At 35.5% G+C, this 22,375-nt stretch overlaps 2 protein-coding genes across 2 annotated transcripts; one reads left to right on the top strand and one right to left on the bottom strand.

The window, feature by feature from the left end:
• The first annotated feature begins 3,054 nt into the window (after positions 1-3,054).
• Positions 3,055-3,999, top strand: LOC114084295 (olfactory receptor 52R1-like). Its single transcript, XM_027925421.2, has one exon. The coding sequence runs from the start codon at positions 3,055-3,057 to the stop codon at positions 3,997-3,999; it is 945 nt and encodes a 314-aa protein (XP_027781222.2).
• A 6,950-nt stretch (positions 4,000-10,949) lies between these two features.
• LOC114084297 (olfactory receptor 51F2) lies at positions 10,950-11,900 on the bottom strand. Its single transcript, XM_027925423.2, has one exon. It carries the CDS (start codon positions 11,898-11,900, stop codon positions 10,950-10,952), a length of 951 nt encoding a protein of 316 aa, XP_027781224.1.
• Positions 11,901-22,375: the final 10,475 nt, after the last annotated feature.

The raw sequence follows: 22,375 nt of genomic DNA on the forward strand, positions 1-22,375 counted from the left end.
TAGATAAACCTCTCTAATGCATACTAAAACACATGAAATATCAATATATTTTCAAATTACAAAAAATATCCCTTCAATTATATATATATATATATATATATATATATATATATATATATACACTCTGAAAAACAAAAATATAGGTGTACAGATAAGCTCACACATGTAATTTCACACATTGTTACACATGAATTAAAATCCCTTGTCTTTGCATTGTGTACACAAAGGAGAGAGGATAGTTAGGGGTTAATCCTTCTAGCTTTGATCTCCAGTCTCAGAGGAAGCCAGTATGAGTATGAGGCAGTGGAACTTGGGGTGGGGGGAGAACTAATGCTTGGAGGGAGGAAAAAAACAGGCATATCCTTTAAATAGACTCTACTCTGTGGTATCTGCCAAGGCTGAATCCCAGGGGCCTGTTAAAATCCTCTTATGGATATATGTGGCTTGGTCAGAGACAGAGCACAGCTCAGTGTGACTGATTTTCTGTCCCTCAGGCACCTGTGCTCTTCACAAGACTGCAGTGGGATTCAGAGCCTCCAGGAAGCTGGAAGGCAAGGAAGTGCACTGTGCAGAAGGGTCAGACTCTGGGAAAACCATGTCCGGAGATCTATGACCGCTGAACTCTACTATGAGATGAGGACAAAGAAGCAGAGCTTCATCTGTGTCCCCCATGGAGACCTAGAAAGGTATGCAGGCTGCCTCCCCACACCCCTCCCCATAAAGGAAGTTGTAGCTGAACCCTACCTGCATTCCACCTTGGTTTTTGGTTCCCCACACTGAAATAACAGTCTAAATTTCCCTGAAGCTGTTCTTTAGCAAGATCTCAGCCCATTTTACCTTCTATTCCTTCATTGTCTTTAGCAACACAAGAAACAGAAGGACACAATTACTTCCACATAGTGGGTGGAGTAATACCGGTTCAATAGAGCCAGCCAGCCATCCCTGGATTCAAACCCATATTCCCAGAGGATAACCAACTTCTACTCAATTTGTGGACAATGGTTCTTGCAACTATATTTCCTCAACTAAAAGTTACACAGTGTCTTTGCAAGTTTTATTTGGGAGAAGAGAAAAAAATTGAATCATAAGTTCAAAGTGAAATCACCTTAGATCTAATCTTTGAAAGGAATATGACTTAATTTCAGCTTCCAGTGTGCATTGTGCTAAAAGAATTTATCTTGGGGGGAAAAAAGAGAAATGAACATATTTAATACCAGGGTAGAGAAGGAAGGAGTGTTGCAAAAGATGAGAAACTATGTCATTCTTCTATTTTTACCATTTAAGGAATGTGCATTCCCCTCCCTGAATCCAAAGCAAATCTGATAACCTATGTGTTCTGTACTGTTTCTGTCTCAAACAGAAAACATAAGACTGAGAAGATCAGGCCTTGCAAAACACAGAGGCCCCAGGCTCCAAATAATATATTTACGAAGTTTGGGAATATGCTTAGTAGTGATATTTGTTTTAAGCAAACCTATGCCTATTATATGGGCAGGTTGGGAAAATTTATAGGCATAGAAAAGACCTCAAAAGTCTGAATCTCATTTCCTTCATAGTTATAGGTCCAGGGAAAATAAGAAAAAGTCTCAGCCTATTTGGGGTCTCAAAAATATCATTTATAAGAATAGCCATTCTAGTAAAATGAAACATATACTCATATCCAGAGGTAATATTTTTCTTGCCTTGATGTGTCTGTTATGAAAGTGATAAAAGCTAAAGCTTTGAATTGAAGACATAGGAAAACTGAAGTTAAGTAGTGATAAGGTGCTAGGTGAGTCACCTGTGTCCTATGGATTCTGAAGTAGGGAACATTCATCAGAGGAATCTAACATGGAGTCAAATCACATAAGGCAAGTTCAGATAGAGGATAGTGCAGCAGTGTGCTGACTGTCAGCAGGGCCACCTCTATTATGAGAAACAGATCTGTCTTATGAGTAGAACTCAGAGTAGTGTTAAGTGGGTTCTTCTGGGTATCTTAGGATATTGTTATATAGATAAAAGGCTGTTACCACAAAATAATGACACTTATTTTTTATTTTCTTCAGCAAATATTTATTAAGCCTCTACTTGGTACAAAGCACAGAAGCGTTAGGCATAGTGCAGAGTTCCACACTGATTCCATGTGAATTCAACAGCTAGGACTGCCCTTGCCAGACCATAGCCTGAAAGCCAAATCCAGCTGCATCCTGATCTTTAAATAAGCTTTTACTGGAATAAAGTCACACATATGCATTTATGTATGGACCACAGCTGCTGATTTTGCACTACAAAGTTTTTTGTTGTTATTGTTGTTGTTTTGTTTTTTATTGATTAATTTAAAAAAATAAATGATATCAGAATGCATTACAATTCATATTACACATATACAGTACAGTTTTTCATATCTCTGGTTGCATATAAAGTATAAACTGATTAGATGGCACAGAAGCTAAAATATTTATAATCTGAAATTTGACAGGTCAGATGTTACCTCTAAAGAAGCAAGAAGTCATTACGTTAAAGATGTTTATTTATAGATGAACAATTGGTCCCTCAGCTATCTCCAAACCCAAATCCTCAAGGTAACCATCCTAGAGTCAACCCAAACTCAACATCACTCATACATACCTCTGGTGCTTCAATCCTTGCTGCTTTTAAACCCTAAAATGTTGCCTCAGAAAATTAACAGAGGAATAAAAGGACATATGGGAAAGGTTAAACAATCAGATGCCTGTTGTGAAGAATTAAAGGGTAAAACCACATTTGCCAAGATGTATTTTCCTTAGCATATTTTACTATCAAAACAAATATTGATTGTGGAAGTATAATTATACCCAAAGATGGTATGTTCAAAGTCCATTTTGAATGTCATTAATATGAATACAAAATACTGAGCAGCAGCAGCAGCAGTATCTTATGCTACAAAATTTTACATGTTAAAATAGTGAAATTGGTTTTGGTTTATCACTGAATCCAATTGCTCCATTCAAAATAATTAACAATGATTGATTTGTTTGTTATCACCTGCAGAGTGTAGATTATGTTTACACCTGAGAATATGGAACCCATCCCCTGATGTTGACTTCAGGGAACAGCTCATCTCATCCCGTGTCCTTCATCCTGCTTGGAATCCCAGGACTGGAGAGTTCCCACTTTTGGATTGCCTTCCCATTCTGTGTCATGTATGTCGTGGCTGTAGCTGGCAATATCATCATCCTGCATGTAATCAGGACCGACCACACCCTGCACCAGCCCATGTACCTCTTCCTGGCCATGCTGGCTCTCACGGACCTGGTCCTCTCCTCCTCCACACAGCCTAAAATGCTGGCCATACTCTGGTTCCATGCTCATGAGATTGAATATCATGCCTGCCTCATCCAGGTGTTCTTCATCCATGCCTTTTCTTCTGTGGAGTCTGGGGTGCTCATGGCTATGGCCTTGGACCGCTATGTGGCCATCTGCTTCCCACTGAGGCACTCTAGTATCCTCACCACATCTGTGGTGATCAAACTGGGGTCAGTTGTGATGGTGAGAGGGCTGCTGTGGGTGAGCCCCTTCTGCTTCATGATCTCCAGGATGCCCTTCTGCCCTAACAAGGTCATTCCACAGTCCTACTGTGAGCATATGGCTTTGCTGAAGTTGGTGTGTGCTGATACCAGAGTCAATCGTGGATATGGGCTCTTTGTGGCCTTCTCTGTGGCTGCCTTTGATATCATTGTTATTGGCATATCCTATATGAAGATTTTGAGGGCTGTTCTTCAGTTGCCTTCAGGTGAAGCCCGTCTCAAGGCTTTTGGTACCTGTGGTTCTCATATCTGTGTTATCCTGACTTTATATGTTCCAGCTCTTTTCACCTTCCTCACCCACCGGTTTGGCCATCAAGTGCCCCATATAGTACACATCATATTTGCTAATGTCTATCTTCTGGTACCTCCCATGCTCAACCCCATCATCTATGGAGTGAGAACCAAACAGATCAGGGACAGGGTTGTCAGAGTGTGTTGTGGAAAAGAGCCTTGAGCCAAGGATCACAGTGTCCCTACACTCTCAATTGCTCCATTGATCTGACATAATGATTAAAGTTTGATAAGCCATTACATATCATCAATGTTATAGTTCCCATATGAAGTATCCTTCAAAAACTCCTCTATTAATGTAGGAATATCCAGAGGTGAAATGATTGGATCATGGGAGCTCAAACATAATCAGTCCATCCTAGTTTGAATGAACTGAATGGCTGGTACTGTAGGCATTTGGGACATAGCTGGAGATGAGTCACTGAGGGCATGACCTTGAAGGGTACGTCTTCCTTGTTGCCTCTTTTCTCCATTTCTCTGATCCCTTGTTGCCTTGAATAAAGCAGTTTCTCTCTACTGCACCCTTTTCCCATGATGTTCTACCTCCCCTGGGCCCAGATCTGTGGCCAACCAAACATGGGCTGAACCTCTGAAACCATGAGCCAAAATAAACTTTTTCTCCTTTAAGTTGTTCTTGTCAGGTCTTTTGATCACAGAGACACAAAGCAGACTAAAACAATCACAAATTTATCTCTGTGGACAACTAGCTCAAAGGCCATCAATTAATATTGTTTGGATACAAGGAGCTGCCCAATAAGCTCATATGATAGATAATCTAGCAATGTTCAGAGGCGAGAAGATTAGGTTTTGAGAGCTGTAACCTGTGACCTAATGAGTATATTAATCTATCTGATGGATTGATCATTTGAAAGGACTACTGTACTACTGTAGTAGATGGTAACTGGTGAAAGTAGGTCGTGGGGTATATGCCTGAGCCAGCCAACCATGGACTAAACTTCTGAGGCCATGGGACAAAAATAAACAAGAACAGCTAAGTTGTTTATTTTGGACTCAAAACTAAATTGTTCTTCTCAGGTACTTTGGTCACAGTGATGCAAAGGTTATTAATAAAGCAACTGTCCAGAAGAAAGAGGAACAGTTTCCATGATACCCCAGAATAAGAGATATCTGAGAAATATGATGCATAGTGCGAACTCAATTGACTTATGTTCATTATCACCAGAAAATTTTTTTTGTGTATTAAATCAGTAAATATTTTAAAAGAATGCCATCTTCTATATCCTAGTGAGGTAAAAACATCTTTATGCTATCAGTAGAAGTATGAAACACTGTTTAAAAACAATACAGAAATTTGCATCAGTTAAAAGAAAGACATTTTCTCCCAAGGAATCTCTGTGTAAAAACAGAATTTGTGAAACAAAACAAGAATAAAGACATGGATAAAGTCACTATTTGTAAAAATAAAATGGAATTATTGAAATATGATACTATAATAAACCAAGAGACACAATGTGTAGCTGAACATCATGTTCCACTTGTGTGTGCAACAAGTAAAGAGAACTGTGAAAAATGATCAAGATATAACATTAAATTAGAATAAATAAAAAAAAAATTGCCCATGAAGCCTGCCTGATGCCAATTCTAAGAAGGAAGACATGTACAAAAAATATTTAGGAAATACATCCAAATGCTAATAAGACATACTTGGAGCAATGAAGCTTGTGTCATTTTTTAAAAAATGTTTTTAAACATACGTGACAGTATATGTATTTTGATATATTATATATACAAGAAGTAAAAATTATTCTAATTAGGATCTTTTTCTTGTGGTTGTACATGATGTGGCATTACACTGGTTGTGTTTCATACACAATGATGGGAAAGATACGTTTGATTAATTCTACTGTCTTTCCTATTCCCTCCTTCCACCTTTCCCTCCATTCCCCTTTGTTTTATTCTTCCCCTCCCCATCCTCCTTTGTGGTGGATTTGCATCAACATATCAGGGAGATCATTTGGCCTTTGGTTTTGGGGGACTGCTCTGTTTCATTTAGCAGGATATCTACCAGGTCCTTCCATTTACCAGTAAATGCCATAATTTCATTCTTCTTTATGGCTGAGTAATATTGCATTGTGTGTGTGTGTGTGTGTGTGTGTGTCCCACATATTCTTTATTCATTCATCTATTGAAAGACACCTAAGTTGGCTCCATAGCTTGGCTCTTGTGAATTGAGCTTCTATAAATGTTGATGTGGCTGCATCATTGTAGCATGCTGATTTTAAGTCCTTTGGGTATATACCAAAGAAAGGGATAACAGGGTCAAATGGTGGTTCCATTCCAAGTGTTCCATAGTGGTTGCACCAGTTTGCAGTCCCACCAGCAATGTGTGAGTTAACCTTTTCCCTCACATCTTCGCCAACATTTATTGTTACTTGTATTCTTTATAATTGCCATTCTGACTGGACTGAACTAGAATCTCAGTATAATCCTCTATCTGACGTACAGGCAGTAAAGATTTTCTCCCATTCTGTAGGTTCTCTATTCATGCTATTAATTGTTTCCTTTGCTGTGAAGCAGCTTTTTAGTGTGATATTATGTCATTTATTAAGTCTGATTTTACTTCTTGTGCTTTAGGAATTTTATTGATGAAGTTGATTCCTAAGCCGGCATAATGGAGAGCTGGGTCACTAGCAATTAGAGAAATGCAAATAAAAATTATTCTTAGATTTCATCTCACTCCAGTCAGAATGGCAGCTATTATGAATACAAAGAACAGTAAGTGTTGGCAAGGATGTGGGGGAAAAGCTACATTCATACACTGCTGGTAGGACTGCAAACTGGTGCAGCCAGTATGGAAAGCAGTATGAAAATTTCTTGGAAAATTTGGAATGGAATCACCATTTGACCCAGGTATCCCTCTCCTCAGTCTATACCCAAAGAACTTAAAAACAGCATACTACAGTGACACAGCCACATCAATGTTTATAGCAGCACAATTCACAATAGCTAAACTGTGGAGCCAACCTAGATGGCCTTCAGTGGATGAATGGATAAAAAGAAAGTGGCATATATACATAATGGAATATTACTCAGCAAAAAAAAAGGAATAAAATCATGGCTTTGCAGGTAAATGGGTGGAGTTAGAGAAGATAATGTTAAGTGAAGTTAGCCAATCCAAAAAATACAAATGCCAAATGTTTTCTCTAATATAAGAAGGCTGATTTAGAGTGGGGTAGGAAGGAGGAGCATGGGAGGAATAGACAAACTCTAGATAGAGCAGAAGAGTGGGAGAAGTTAGAAATGATGGTGGAATGTCATGGACATTAGTATTCAAAGTACATGTATAAAGACACAAATTTGTGTGAATATACTTTTTATACAACCAGAGATATGAAAATTTTGTGCTTTATATGTGTAATAAGAATTGTAATGCATTCCACTGTCATATATAAATTTAAAAAATAATGGAGAGTTGGGGCTACTTTTTCTTCTAGTAGGTGCAAGGGCTCTGATTTAATGCCTAGGTCTTTTCTCCACTTTAAGTTGAGTTTTGTGCAGGGTGAGACATAGGAGTTCAATTTCATTCCACTATATATGGATTTCCAGTTTTCCCAACACCATTTGTTGAAGACACTATCTTTTCTCCAATGTAGGTTTATGGCACATTTGTCTAGTATGAAATAACTGTATTTATGTGGGTATGTCTCTTTGTCTTCTATTCTTTTCCATTGGTCTTCATATCTGTTTTATGCCAATACCATGCCATTTTGTTACTATAGCTCTGTAGTATAATTTAAGGTCTGGCATTGTGATGCCTCCTGCATCACTTTTCTCACTAAGGATTGCTTTGGCTATTCTGGATCTCTTATTTTTCCAAGTGAATTTCATGACTGTTTATTCTATTTCTATTTTTATTCTTATTCTATTTCTATTCATTGTAATCTAAATAGAAATTACATTTAATATGTATAGTGATTTTGGTAGTATGGTCATTATGACAATATTATTCTGCCTATCCAAGAATATGAGAGATCTTTCCATTTCTTAGGTCTTGTTCAATTTCTTTCTTTAGTTTTCTGTAGTTTTCATTGTAGAGGTCTTTTACCTCTTTTGTTTGATGGGTTCCCAATTTTCTTTACTATTTTCTAAGAGGAAAATTCATTTCATTGAGCTCACTCATTAAAAGATTAGAGAGTTACCAAATAAATAACCTAACTTTACATCTCAAAGCCCTCAGAAAAAAAACAAATCAACACCAGAAGCAGAAGACATAAATAATTAAAATCAGAGTCAAAATAAATGCACTTGAAACAAAAAAAATCAATGAAACAGAAAGTTGGTTCTTTGAAAAAAAATAGGTTGATAAACCTTTAGCCAAGCTAATGAAGAGAGAGAAAAACTCAAATTACATATACATATATTTGTATTTTATATATAAAATACATATACACATATATCAGGAAGATGTACATATTATAATGGACAGATAATTTTTTTTCTGAGAAGAAAGAACACTCTTGCACTGGAGCAATAAAGGATAGGTTTCTGTAAAGGAATCTGAAATATTTTAAATTTCAGCAGCTGATTTTTCTTTTTTTTCCATAGTTAGACTTATCTATGAAGATTGCTTCAATGGAAATAGGATCTTCATGAATAGTGAAGATAAAGGGATTTTGAGACCACATTGGCAGTACTTAATAATCAGCGATAATCAGCTATAATACAATAATTGCAGAGGGTAGCAACACTTGAAAGTCAATCAGGGTCATGAGACATGTAGTAATCTGTTGCAAAGATAATGGTGTTCCTGGAAACAAGCCAAGTAGATAGTCAACTATGATGTTATTCAGCAAACATTTAGTTAGAGAACTCCTGGGCTCTAGATTGATCTTGACCATCATAATCAGAAATCAGGATCCCTCAGACTGTGTAAATATTTAAGTCACTCCATGTATACAGAATCCATTAGTTGAAAATAAGGCTTTGTCTCCTCCATGAAGTAGCCTGCAATGCCACTGCCAGAATAAAATTTAAAAATTATCCAAAATTTTCCCCAAATGAATATATGACCATTTAAAAATATAATTGCTGCATTGTAGAAAGAATAATACCCAGACTCTTTGAGAACTGTTGGATATAGGCTATAATACTAAGCACCAAAAATGTCATCAAGCTCTTTTTTTATTGTAATATTATTGAGAAGGAATGATTATTAGAGTTGTGGAAAATATTTGTCTCAGAGTGAGTCCAGTTATTTTTCAGGTCTGCTGTGATTATTCTTCAAATGCTAAAGTGTTCACTTCCATGCTAAATTGTATAATTGAAGATAGTATCATTAGCTGCTGGAAAAAAATTCTCATGTTCTACCCAGGTCTGTGGCATTTGAAATATTATGACAGTCAGGTAAAATACAAGGTCAAAAAAGCATCTAAACAGTTGGTCCTAAATTTCATGGCACATATCAATGCCAAATGATGGTCACTCCATGAAATCATATGCAGAGATTCATCAGGGGTTCCTGAAACAGTGCCAAAAGAAGAAAATATAGGTTTGATTCACTGGTGAAAAAATTGGTGCTAACAAAAAATGAAATACTATGACACAATATGGGTGACCATAAAGAACAGTGGTGAAGGAAAATCCTTTTAATGGGCAAAGTTGTGAATAGTATCTTTGGCTATTAACCTGGGTATGCATTATGGGTTGGATATGAGGCATCCCCCAAAACCTCATGATTAGAGTATGAAACCTATGACCTCATTAGTGGTTTAATCCATTTGATGAGTTTGTAATTTGAAAGGATTACTGAACTGGATGATATCTGTAGGCAAGTAGTGTGTAACTGGAAGAAGTAGGTCACTGCAGCATGCCTTTGGGGTTTATATTTTGTCCCTGGATCTTCACTTTCTACTTTTGCCATACCCTTTCTTCATGATGGTCTGCCTCACTTCAGACCCAGAGAAATAGAAGTGGCTGACCATGAACTGAAACCTCTGAAAATATGAGCCAACGTAATCTTCCCTCCTCTCAGTTATTCTTGTCAGGTATTTTGGTCATGGTGACAAAATGTAGACTGACACAGTATGAAAGAGGAATTATTTAAGTAGAATCAAATAGATTTTGCTGATAGGCTTCAGTAGTTGCTTAGGGTATGAGACCAACAACTTTGGAAGAAGAGAAATAAGGAAGTCTGGAAATGTGATAGGCATATGGATATAGACACAAAGGGCAAAAATATTTGTATCTCACATTAATCACCAGACAGCACCCATTTTAGAGTAGAAATTCAACAGCCAGGTTAAAAAAAAAAATAACTGTATATGGATATCAACCAGCCTTGCTTCCCCAATGCTATCCCATTGGGCCCATAAATGACCTCATAATGGTAGAATGAGTGACAAACATAAGCCAAAACTATGAGTTCCCTTCCACAAAGCCTAAAGTTAAAGATTTGGAAAATAGAGTTTTTCTCATTTCTGAAATGTTACCAATAATATTACTAAATTTGTGTGCAGGTGTCTGTCTTTCTCACCGGGGATAAAACCTGGAGTTTCTCTATCCCTCTTCTCTCTCTCTCTTCCAATTAATTACCATGTATTTTCTACTTAACCTCTAATATTTCTCTCTTGGTCTACCTCCCACATTGAGCTGGGCATGGTGGCACACTCCTTTAATCCCAGAAGCTTAAGAGGAAGAAGCAGGAGGATCTGAATTCAAAACCAGCCTCAGTGACAGTGAGTCACTAAGCAAGTCAGTGAGACCCTGTTTCTAAATAAAATACAGGGGAAAAAAGGGTGGGTATATGGCTCAGTGGTTGAGTTCAATTCCCAGTATCCCCCCCTCAAAATAAAAGGTTTCCCACATTGTTTCTGAACTTTTAAAATTGTATGCAGCGTCTGAATTAAAAATTAATACAGGTCTAACATTGTTTTCAAATATGAATGGTTAACCACCTATAGAATCCCACTTTACATTGAAAAATACATATAATTTAGATGTATTGGTATATATTTACCACCAAAGAAACTGAGTAAGCAATATAGTAAAACCTATATGTTTATAGTTTGGACTTTTTGAGGCATGTTTGGTATTTCACCCCATTATTCCAGAGCATTATTTCATAAATGGTTTTATCACTCTGAGATAATGCGATTAGATTTGGCTCTGCTTCTGAAATAAGATCCTGATAATGGCCTTTCGAATCTGCTTGGTCTTCACACTGTAGATGATAGGGTTGAGTACAGGAGGGATGAGCAGGAAGACGTTGGCCATGATGGTGTGGACAAATGGAGGTGCTGAATGGCCGTAGCGGTGGATAAGAGACAAGCTGATGAGAGGGATGTAGAAGATGGCAACAGCGCTGATGTGGGATACACAGGTGTTGAAGGCTTTCCGCCGCTCCTCTGAGGAAGCAATGCTGAGAACAGATCGGATGATCAGAATATAAGAGAGCAAGATGCAAGGGCAGTCAAACCCTGTCGTGGAGAAGAGTGCAAACAGACCGAGGATGCTGTTGATTCTGTTATCTGTGCAAGAGAGCTGAATGAGATCCACATGGTAGCAGTAAGAATGGGAAAGGACCAAAGAACTGCAGAAGGTCAGCCTCTTGACAAAGAGCACGACTGGCAACATGACAGCAACATTCCTTATCAACATGATTACCCCAATCTGGGCAATCCTGGCATTGGTGAGGATGGTAGTGTATCTCAGTGGGTCACAGATGGCTACAAAGCGATCAAAGGCCATGGCCAGCAGAACCCCAGACTCCATAAAAGTAAACCCATGGAGAAAGAACATCTGGGTGATGCAAGCATTTAAGTTGATCTCTCGGGCTTCAAACCAGAGAACACCAAGGGTAGTGGAAAGTGTGCACAGGGATAAGCTGAGGTCGGTGGCTGAAAGCATGGAGAGGAAATAATACATGGGCTCGTGGAGGCTCTGCTCATGGAGGACCACCAACAGGATCATGCTGTTTCCAGAGAGCGCGATGACATAGAGGAGACAAAAGGGAATGGAGATCCAGACCTGGCCTGCTCTCAGGCCTGGGATACCCGTCAGGAAGAAGATCAGAGGGGGAGCATTGGTACTATTGAAGACCAACATAGTGAAGGACTGCGAAGACAGGGATATTTGAATAATTGAACACAACACATAATAAATATATAACTTATCACTTAGCACATATTTCTGGCACTCCAAGTTTCACTAAATTATTATTACTAATTCTCAAAGAACTTTACTATTTGCTAAGTTTCCTAGAGCTGCAACCTTCTCTCTCATTCTCTCAGTGTTTCACATTGAATAGGAAAGAGAATAATTTTATGATTTTCTCAGCTTTATATTTCACCTATATTATGACGAATTTCTAATAAATATCTGAATGCCAGTTCTGGTTTCCAGTTTCCAGACCTGAATTTAGAACGTTCTTCTAGGCATTTCCATATGGATTTTCACAGATAAAACAAACAATATGTTCAAAAGCAAATTGATCACTTTCTTCTATAACTGCCCATTATTCTATTAGTTAAAACTTAAAATTTTCACAAAAATGATCCAATTATCACAATTCTTTATTTTTTAACTCCTTCCAATCAATTACCATGTATTTTCTACTTAACCTCTAATATTTCTCTCTTGGTCTACCTCAACTTTAGCTGAGTACAAAACTATATCTTATAAATCTTGACATAGTCTAACTGGACTACTAAATTAGCTGGAAAATAATAATAATTTGTTATTTTATTTGTATAATAATATTTACGTAATAATATAAATGGCAAGGACTTCAAAGCAATAACAACTTCCATTTATTAGCATTTTCTCTCTGCCAGAAAAATTATATAATTGAGAAAAAGAACCTTTAAAGAAGAATAGCAGTAAGATAACCACTTGTGATCATTGAAGTACCTGAAGATTATCCATTAGAAAACCAGAATGGAAATATTAATTATCTACATTTGCAATATGAGAAGCTAGGAAAATATTTTTTAAAACATCAAAAGAAGAAAATCATGGAAATAAAGATAAAAACGAATTAGTTAACAACAAAACCAGAGCCGATTAATTTTTTAAAATAACTTATTTCAAGACTCATCCAGGAAATTTTTTAAAAGCACAAAAAATTAAAAAGATAACAAAACTAGAGAGAAATATACCATTAAGCATACTTAAATAGTATGCATAATTATAGCAATATATTTGACATCATGTATGTGGTAGATAATTTTATAGGAAAATATCAATCACCAAACTAGTTTAGAAAGTAAAATCCCAATAAAGACTCAAGTCATGTACGGTGCTTTGGGACAGAGACCATGTATTTTGATTTAAATAAACAAAATGAGTGTTTTATCTATTACAATTCATAAAGCAGGGAAAAGAGGTCCAGGGGTCATTTGACTATGCCTAGGAACACTTTTGATTATCATAACGAGGAAGGGAGTGTTACTGGCAGTTAGTGTGTAGAGGCCAAGAGTGCTGCTATGTATCCTAAAATTCACAAGACAGCCCCTTACAACAGAGAAATGTCCACCCCAAAATATCTATAGTACCAAGATTGAAAAATTCTAGAGAATATGAAAAGATAGAAAGTTATTCATCTAGTCACTTATGAAGGGAGATACAAACACTATTAATACCATATTTGCAACTCAGTACAACTCTTTTAAAAATAATAGTTCATATTTATACTACAGACCTTGTCTTATGAATAAAAAAATTACTCAAATTAAGAAATCTATCAATGGTGTGATTATATGAGTAAATATAAGAAGAAACATGAGTTTCTTAAGAGATGAGAGAAACCCAGGAAATTCAATAGGGATTCATAAAAAAATTGTGAATAGGAAGTTTTCCAGTGAGGAGTATCTTCCAGAAATTCAGAGCAAACATGTATATTAGTGAAATATCTACTAAAAGCATTTTCATTCAAAGTTTGTTTTCATTAAAGTGAGATAACACATAAACTATTACAACTATTATTCAACATTTTTAGATAGTAACAACAAAGGAGAAAGGTAAGCTAATAGGAAGAAAATGTATTATCTTGAAAATAAATTTTAAAAGTCTTTATTGAGGTTTTTATTGATATTTTTTTCTGAAAACCCTAAAAAATATACTATAAACTCAAACTAGAATTGATAAGAGTAACTAGATAAAAATCAAAATTACAAATTAATAGATTTTATAAAATTCATCACTTTGAGAAAATTTTATAGAAATAGGCTTTATTCACAAAAGGTGTAAAGCTAGAAAAATTATTGCTATTAAGTTTGTATTATGCAGCAGAGGGAGGTCTGTACTAATATACTAAGGAACTTTAAGAATTACCCTTATTTCTTAATTCCTCTCTTGAACCCAGGATTCTGCCATAGTAAATGTATAGGAATTTTTCCATTAACACATAAATTCAAAGCATTATTTATCAATAACATTTAAGAATTTTAATTGAAAATAATAGATCCTACAGTATAGTAAGCACTATGAATATGCAAACCTGTTTATTAAAATGCTGAGACAACAAAGAGAGTGGGCTGGCCCTTTAACATATCAGAATATAATATAAAGCTAATGGAACTAATGAGGTATATTACTGACAGAGGTATAAGAATATGTATCCCAAGAAAAGAGTATTCCTTCCCTAAAAATGCAAATGTGGATGACAATGGTATCTTCTAGCATTAGAAAAACAGAACAGATTATGTGATTAAAGGATTTGTCCAATCAGCTACCACCTTTTTTAGAGTATGAACTCTATTTTACAGTTATTTTCTGTGTTTGAATTAACATTTATGAGATGTGCACCCACACAAAACCATGTGATGCATGTCTGTAATCCCAGCAAATAGGGAGGTTTGAGACAGAAGAATCACAAGTTCAAGGCCAGCCTCAGCAACTTAGCAAGGCCTTAAGCAACGTTATTGAGATCTTGTCATAAAATTTAAAAAAATAATAAATTAATTAAAAAGGTTGGGATGTAGCTAAGTGGCAAAGTACCCCTGAGTTTGATCCCTTTACAAAAATAAAATAAAGCCCAAATCCCAGCAAACAAAAAATAAACCCAATATCTGGGGATAGTATCCTACATATTTCTATTAAGCTGGATATGTCTGTTGTTGCTGTTGTTATTGTTGTTGTTGTTGTTGTTTTTAGGTTTTTGTTGGGGGGTAGTAATGTTCTGTGGTTTGATTGATGGTAGGGCAGACTCAGAGGGCCACAATACTAAATATAGATGTCAGTATCCAGAAGTTTTGTTCGTGGAAGAAATTGGAATACATGATTATTCTGGCCAAGGAAAATAATAAACATAAAGATAGAACTCTGCACCCTTGTTGAATACAAGTAGGAACTTGGTAACTCATTACCATCTATGGTCTTTTACCTATAAACCCTGGACTTTAAAAATATCCCTGGTCTGCCTATTTCCAGTTAATTCCATGCTGGTTAAAAATGTGAAGATTTATTTGAGGGACATCCTTCTAAAAATGAATAGGTACTATTAAGAGAGTCAGAGAGAGCTTGGAATACTAGGATCCTATAGAAATACAGAGCTGATGCCAAGTAATATGCCTACAAAAGCTTATTTTATAACAAATAAGGACAAATAATAGATAAGCTAATTGTAAAGCAGAAATAAAATATACAATAAATATCATATTTAAGACCACCATGAATCACAATAAGTCTACCCAATTCCCTTGACATACTGGGCTTTGAGTTTTCTGGAAAAAAAAAATATGTGGTTGCAAATATCTCGCTTGATCTCACTTAATCCCACAACCTTCCGCTTGAGCCTGTTACTCTGAACTCCTCTCCCCAGTATTTCTACCCTTCACTCTGATTCACAGTCCTTTGCCTCTAAGCACCTATATCACCCCTCTGCATCCCTATTTCTCTACTCTACCCCTCCCCTCCCCTCCCCTCTATCTAGCATTCCACAGTCTTTTTCTTATGGGCTTCCTCTCTGGGACCTAGTATCTTACCTGGCTCCAACAGAGGGAGAGAAGACCTATCCACTATCCAGACAGTCAGCTCTATGTATGTCTGACTCACAGACCTGGTCCTCTTAAAAGGATCACATAATGTAGTATAACCCTGCTGCTAAGAGACGCTGAGGACTTCACGCTAATTGTGACAGCTAAAATTTCCCAGGAGGCTCCTCACACGAGACTGAAACAGGTCAAAATAATGTTTGCATCTCTTTTTAACTATTTTACTATCTTTCTAATGTTTTCAAATATAATGTTCTTTATTACTCAATTATCTTTAGATTTTAATTCCTAAAATTGAAAGTCTGGAGAATAAACGTCCCCATATTTCTTTCCTTTCTTTCCCATTTTCCAAATTCAGTCACCTGTAGCATAATATTTTTGTAGACAAGATACATAACTTACTGTCTTACAGTCATAAGTCTATTTTTGTTTTAAGTTGTTAAATTTCAGTACTACATAAGCTTTGATTGAAATACGATTAAATAAATTTATTTGACAAAGAATACAGAATATGTATGGTGTGGTTAAAAAAAGAATAGCACATTATTCTCTATAATTAAACATCTATCACTATAAATGAAGGAGCCCTTAAAAGAATATTGATTCTTGCCTGGTATAGTGGTTCAGCTGCCCATCACTATGTCAAATTTCTTTTTAATTCATTTTGGACCATGGCTTTCTAGAAGAACTTTTATGATTTTTCAGAAATTCAGATTTTTATATTTTGTCAAATAGCAGAATAAGGAAAAGCTTTCTTCATTTTTCTCTCAAATAACTTATTGTTATTTGTTCTTAAGAATATCAGAATTGTTCTCTCATGAGATTACTTTACATAGTGGTTGAAAGTAAATTTAACTTGTAAATTGAACTTTATCAAAAGCTGAATTTATTGTATACCTTATTTCATTCACTGAAGTACATATTCTAGGTTTCTTTTTAAATTTATTTTGGAGAAAAAATGATGAATTGTTTGTGTTTCTGTTTGTCTAGAACCTCTCTCCTTTCTTCTTGTTATACTTAACAATCACATTGACTGTATGAGGAGGAGGAAATTGCTGATATGGTAGTATTCAATAGATAATATTCCAAGTGGCCCACATTCTTTTGAATACCTAGTGTTGTAGGTATATTTAATTTGACCTATTCTAATGAACTTGTAATGGGATCCCCTCATGGCATAAATTTCCATTTTCCTAATGAATAAAGATGCTGAGCACACTGTCACGTGCATATGTTAATCATTTGTATACCTTCCTTTTTGAAATGTCTATTTAAAACAGTTGCAAATTAGTGCAAACACTCTGGAAAGCAGCATGAAGATATCTCAAAAAAGTAGGAATGAAACTACCATATGACCCAACAATCCCACTCCTCAATATATATTTAAATGATCTAAAATCAGCATACTAAAAAAAATTAAAAATAAAAAAATAAAATCAGCATACTATAGTGACACAGTCACATCAATATTTATAGGAGCATAATTCACAGTAGCCAAGCTATCAAACCAACCAAGTTATCCTTCAACAGATGAGTAAAGAAAATGTGGTATATATACACATTGAGTACTACTCAGCCACAAAGAACTATGAAATTATGGCATTTGTTAGCAAATGGATGGAAATATAGCCTATCTAAACTTAAGTTAAATAAACCAGACTCAGAAAGCCACAGGCCAAATGTTTTCTCTGATATTCCAAAGTTAGTCCAAAATAAAGAGGAAAACTAAAAAGAGAGAAAAGGAGAGAGAGAGAGAAAGGGAAATTCAAGGGGGGGTCCATAAAAAATAGTAAAAAGACCGGTGGACTAGATGAAGGGGAATGAGGAGGAGGGGAAAGAAACAGGATAAAGGTAAGTGAAGAACAGAGGAATAAATAGAATCTAGCTTTCTTATGTAAATATATAATAAATGCACCACAGTGAATCTCATAATTATGTATATATACAGACAGTAACCCCAAAAATAAAAAATTTTAAAAAACTAAAAGTAAATAGCAGAAAGATCCATAGAATAGAGCGAAGGGAACAAGGAGAGTGAAGAGGGGTGAGAAAGGATAAATACTGGGTACTGAATTTGAGCAAATTATATTCCATTCTATCTTAATTATTTCAAAATGAATCCTAATGCTGTGTACAACTAAAAAGAAAAAAAAATTAAAAACCAGTTGCCTGTATTTTTAATAAGCTCTTTTTTATTAACTGATTTGGAACTTTCTCTATCAGATATATGCTCTTTTTGGTTTTCATTTTCGCTTTCATAATGGTATCTTTTGAAGATCTGCCTTTTTCTTTTGATGAAATTCAATGTTGAAGTTTTTTCCTCTTTAGATTAATGCATTTTATTTCTTATATAAGACATCTTTGCATTCTCCAAGTTTATTTCATTTTCTTTTGAACTTTATAGCTTTATCTTTATACTTTTTGGTTCTATGTTACATCTCATATTAAGATTTTTAACCTTTAGATAGAAATCAGAGTATGTTTGTTTTTTCACACAATATAAGATGTTTTAGCTCTACCAAGACATTTTTTTCTGCACTGAATTGCATTGATTTATCTGTGGATAACTAATTAATTACATGTTTAAAGAAGTTATTTTTGGTTTCGTCATCATTTCTCAACAATGGGCAGCCCTATTTATAAATACAAGCCCACCCCTAGAGAATGTGGGTCACTTGACAAATGTTTAGAAGGATCTCTGTCATTATAAATAACTTCATTAAAACTGAATTTAAAAGTCTACTATCCAATATGAGGTATAGTATTTATAGGTGATGACAGTTTAGAACAATAAGTAGATATGCATCTGTTTTATTATTTTACTAGGACTGCTACAACAAACTACCATAAACCAAGGGGCTTAAACTGGAAACTCATTTTTTCCCACAGTTTTGGAAGCCTCAAGTTCAAGCTCAGGTATTAGATGGGTTGGGTCCTATTCGGGTGAATTTGTTCCATGCCCCTCTCCTGGCTTCTGATGGTTTAATGGAAATCATGGCTTATAGATGCATCACCCGGATCTCTCCATTCTTGTCCAATTGCCAGCTCACTATGTGTGCATCTCTGTATCCAGATTCACCATACTCCAGTTTGATCTTGTCCTAACTAATTTCACCTAGAGTTGCCCCATTTCAAAATAAGGCCACATTCTGAGGTACTGGGCATCCATCCGGGCTTTAACATATGAAATTTGGGACAATACCATGAATTCTACTTTCTGTTAGGCCATGATGGCCTCATTTTTCCATACAAAGCCAATGCATTTTATTTCTGAAGCTAGGTTAAGAAAATATTTGTTACATTAAAATAAACATATGTGTCATTACATTTTTGCAAAAATAAATTAATTAAAACTAAATTAATTGTGGGAAGACATGATTTATCAATAATAATTGTTCAATCAGAGCACATAGAGAGTCTTGGTCTGCTTTGGCAGTTTCTGTAACCTTCCCAACAATGTTGCCATCAGCCTGATGACCCCAGAAATTAGAAGACAGCCTCTGGACCCAGACATTTCTCCCAGCCAGATTTCTTTTAACCAGAAAGTGGTGCTGAGCCCTAGGTTATAGAGACAGTGGTGGTGAAAGCACCATGCTTAGGTGAATGAGAAGAATTGAAATGAACAAAGCCTGGAACACTTCTCTAGGCAGAGAGAGAGAGAGAGAAGGTTTATCTTCAACATCATGCCTGGAAATTCTGCTTTCTTAGGAGATGCAGAGAATAATGAAAGAAACTTACCATAGATTAGGAAACAGAGTCTTTATAATAATCTTACCCAGCAATTCAACACATTGTTATCATTATCATTTTCTTTTTTTTTTTATTTTTTTTAGTTGTTGACAGGCCCTTATTTTATTTATTTTTATGTGTGCTGAGAATCGAACTCAGTGCCTCAAACAAGCCCAGCAAGTGTGCTTCTGCTAAGCCACAGCCCTAGCCCCTCATTATCATTTTCTAATATCATGTCCTTGCACAGTTAAAGAGAGAGGATGCAAAAATAAGTTTGGGTATTTGGAAAGTATGGATAAAGCTGGTCACCATGAACTTGCAACAGAACAAACTAATCATGTATGATTGTTTCTAGCAGTTGCCAGTGGTACAGAAGTGGCAGGAGACAGCAATGTGTTGAATGGCAACTATGCTGAAAAATGATAGTAGAGGTTATTCTCATGAATAAAGTTGAAATGATGAAGAAGATTTTATAAAACAATTTTCTTTAAAAGAAAGGAAAGAAAATATATGTGTGTGTAAACATACATATTTATTTGTTATATTATGTCTATATAATAATCTATTCTAATATATATATATATGTGATATATATATGTGTTGTGTATGTATGTATGTTTGTATATATATGGTAATAATCTATCCTATATATATGTGTGTGTGTGTATATGTATGTATGTGTGTATATATATATATATATATATATATATATATATATATATGGTTGAATGGATGATATGGAAAACCATTCATGCATAAAAAAAGAATGCTATATTTAAACAGAAAAATGCTTAAAAATTCAAATCCCCAGTATCTTTGAGCTATGACTAGATCCAGGCCATCTTTTTTTTTTTTTTTTTTAGATTGATTCAGAGCAATGTTTTATTTTTTAATGAGCTTGTAAATGGTGTCTGTTTTTAGAGATTACATTTTATGATGATAGGTTGCTGACATATTGAGGTTTTAAATTTCATATCCCACAACATTGCTAAGCTCTCATATGTATCTTTTGATTATTTTGTATTTCTATGAACAAAATCATATCATCTCTATATATTGACAATTTTATTTCCATGTTTCCATGTCTGTCTTATTCACCTATTGTTCTTGATTTACTGCAATGCCAGGCCATCTTGATACATCTTTGACTGTGGTACTATGGCATAAAGTTCAACAGAAGGGAGGATATAAGAACTGTAAGGCGATGGAAGTGACCACGATTTATACATGAATATAGAACATAGTGAAGAGTCCATGGACTTTTATGACATCATCCCCTACAACATTTTCATCACAAAAATTTCTCCTAAACATCCTTCTCTGCCCCACTTCCATAAGCCCAAAAATTCACTGTTAGCACTTTAACTTGGCTCATAACGTAAATCATTGTGCATCTACTGGCGACTGAACTTCAGGACAGGACTGGAGGCCAGGGCCCTAAGTTCTCAGTGCATTGTGTAGAATTACCAGTTGTTGGGTTTTTTTTTTGTTTGTTTGTTTGTTTTTTAAAAGAGAGAAAGAGAGAGAGAATTTTTTTTTAATATTTATTTTTTAGTTTTCGGCGGACACAACAAACATCTTTCTTTGTATGTGGTGCTGAGGATCGAACCCGGACCGCATGCATGCCAGGGGAGCGCGCTACTGCTTGAGCCACATCCCCAGCCCCAGAATTACCAGTTTTTGAAAGACATAAATGATATAGACCCTGTAAGATGGTCAGTGTGGAAAGATTGAGATTTCTGCTCCACACTCCTCACAGCAAGCTATTCCCACCTCAAATTGAAAAATAATGTGGTTGATTTAAGAAGTACCTTCCTTAGTTATGTGTCTTTTTTTCTAAGAGTCATTGTGCCAATCAGGATTATGGAAAAACCAGGAGATGAGAAAAACGCTGTACCTAACCCCATAAGTTCCATTATATTGGGAGGCAAAAGACCTTTGAAGGAGGAAAAAAAAAAGGAGGAATGAGACATGAATTTTATTTTGTCTTCATTATACTGAGAGTTAATATTACTAAAGTTAAATGAAACAACAATGAAAAGTAATATGCAATCACAGATAAAAAATTAAAATTCCAATTGTAATGGCATCTTTATTCTTGATACAGAAAAGCTTAAATGTCTTCTGTAAGCATGAACTTCTTAAAAACATTAATTATACCACTAATTTTATTTTGTTGGATGTTTAATATCTACATATGATTATCTCAATCTACCATATGACTATTAATGTTAACTTGATAACCTTGTCAGCTTTTGTGTTATTTTCCTAAAAGTGTATGTTGGGTTTTGTATTTTGTGAGGTGTATTCCCTAAAGTCTGATGGATCTTCACTCTGAGAATTAATCTATTCTTTCTGTTTGTAAAGACTTCTTTCTCAAATATCCCTTTGACATTCATCAAAGATGAAATAAAAGAAATCAGGGAATGTTTAAAAAATAAACTAGAAAACACCAACAGTCCTACATAGGGATTGACAAAGACAGGGAGCTCTGTGAAGACTTCAACTATCCATGTTTAGTGGAGGGCCTTCAAGACTCAGACATTTTCAAATATAAATATGGAAGAATCTTTATGCTTTAGTTGTTTTTTTCATTGCTGTGACCAAAAGACTTGACAAGAACAATGTCGAGAAAGAAAAGTTTATTTTGACTCAGTTTCAAAGGTCTCAGTCCATGGTCAGCTGACTCCATATCTCTGGGTCTAAGGTGAGGCAGAAAATTATGGCAGAACGACTTGGCAAAGGAAAGTTGCTCAGGACATGACAACAGGAAGCTGAGAGAGCTCTGCTAGTGAAGGTCAAAATATAACTCCCAATGGCATGACCCCAGTGGCCTGCCTCCAGCTGTACCCAATCTGC

The sequence above is a fragment of the Marmota flaviventris genome, chromosome 9 (assembly GCF_047511675.1).
Source record: "Marmota flaviventris isolate mMarFla1 chromosome 9, mMarFla1.hap1, whole genome shotgun sequence".
Classification (NCBI taxonomy): Eukaryota; Metazoa; Chordata; class Mammalia; order Rodentia; family Sciuridae; genus Marmota; species Marmota flaviventris.

Bases quoted from the DNA above. Each gene is read 5' to 3' on its own strand.
- LOC114084295 (XM_027925421.2), top strand. From the start codon at position 3,055: ATGTTGACTTCAGGGAACAGCTCATCTCATCCCGTGTCCTTCATCCTG.
- LOC114084297 (XM_027925423.2), bottom strand. From the start codon at position 11,900: ATGTTGGTCTTCAATAGTACCAATGCTCCCCCTCTGATCTTCTTCCTG.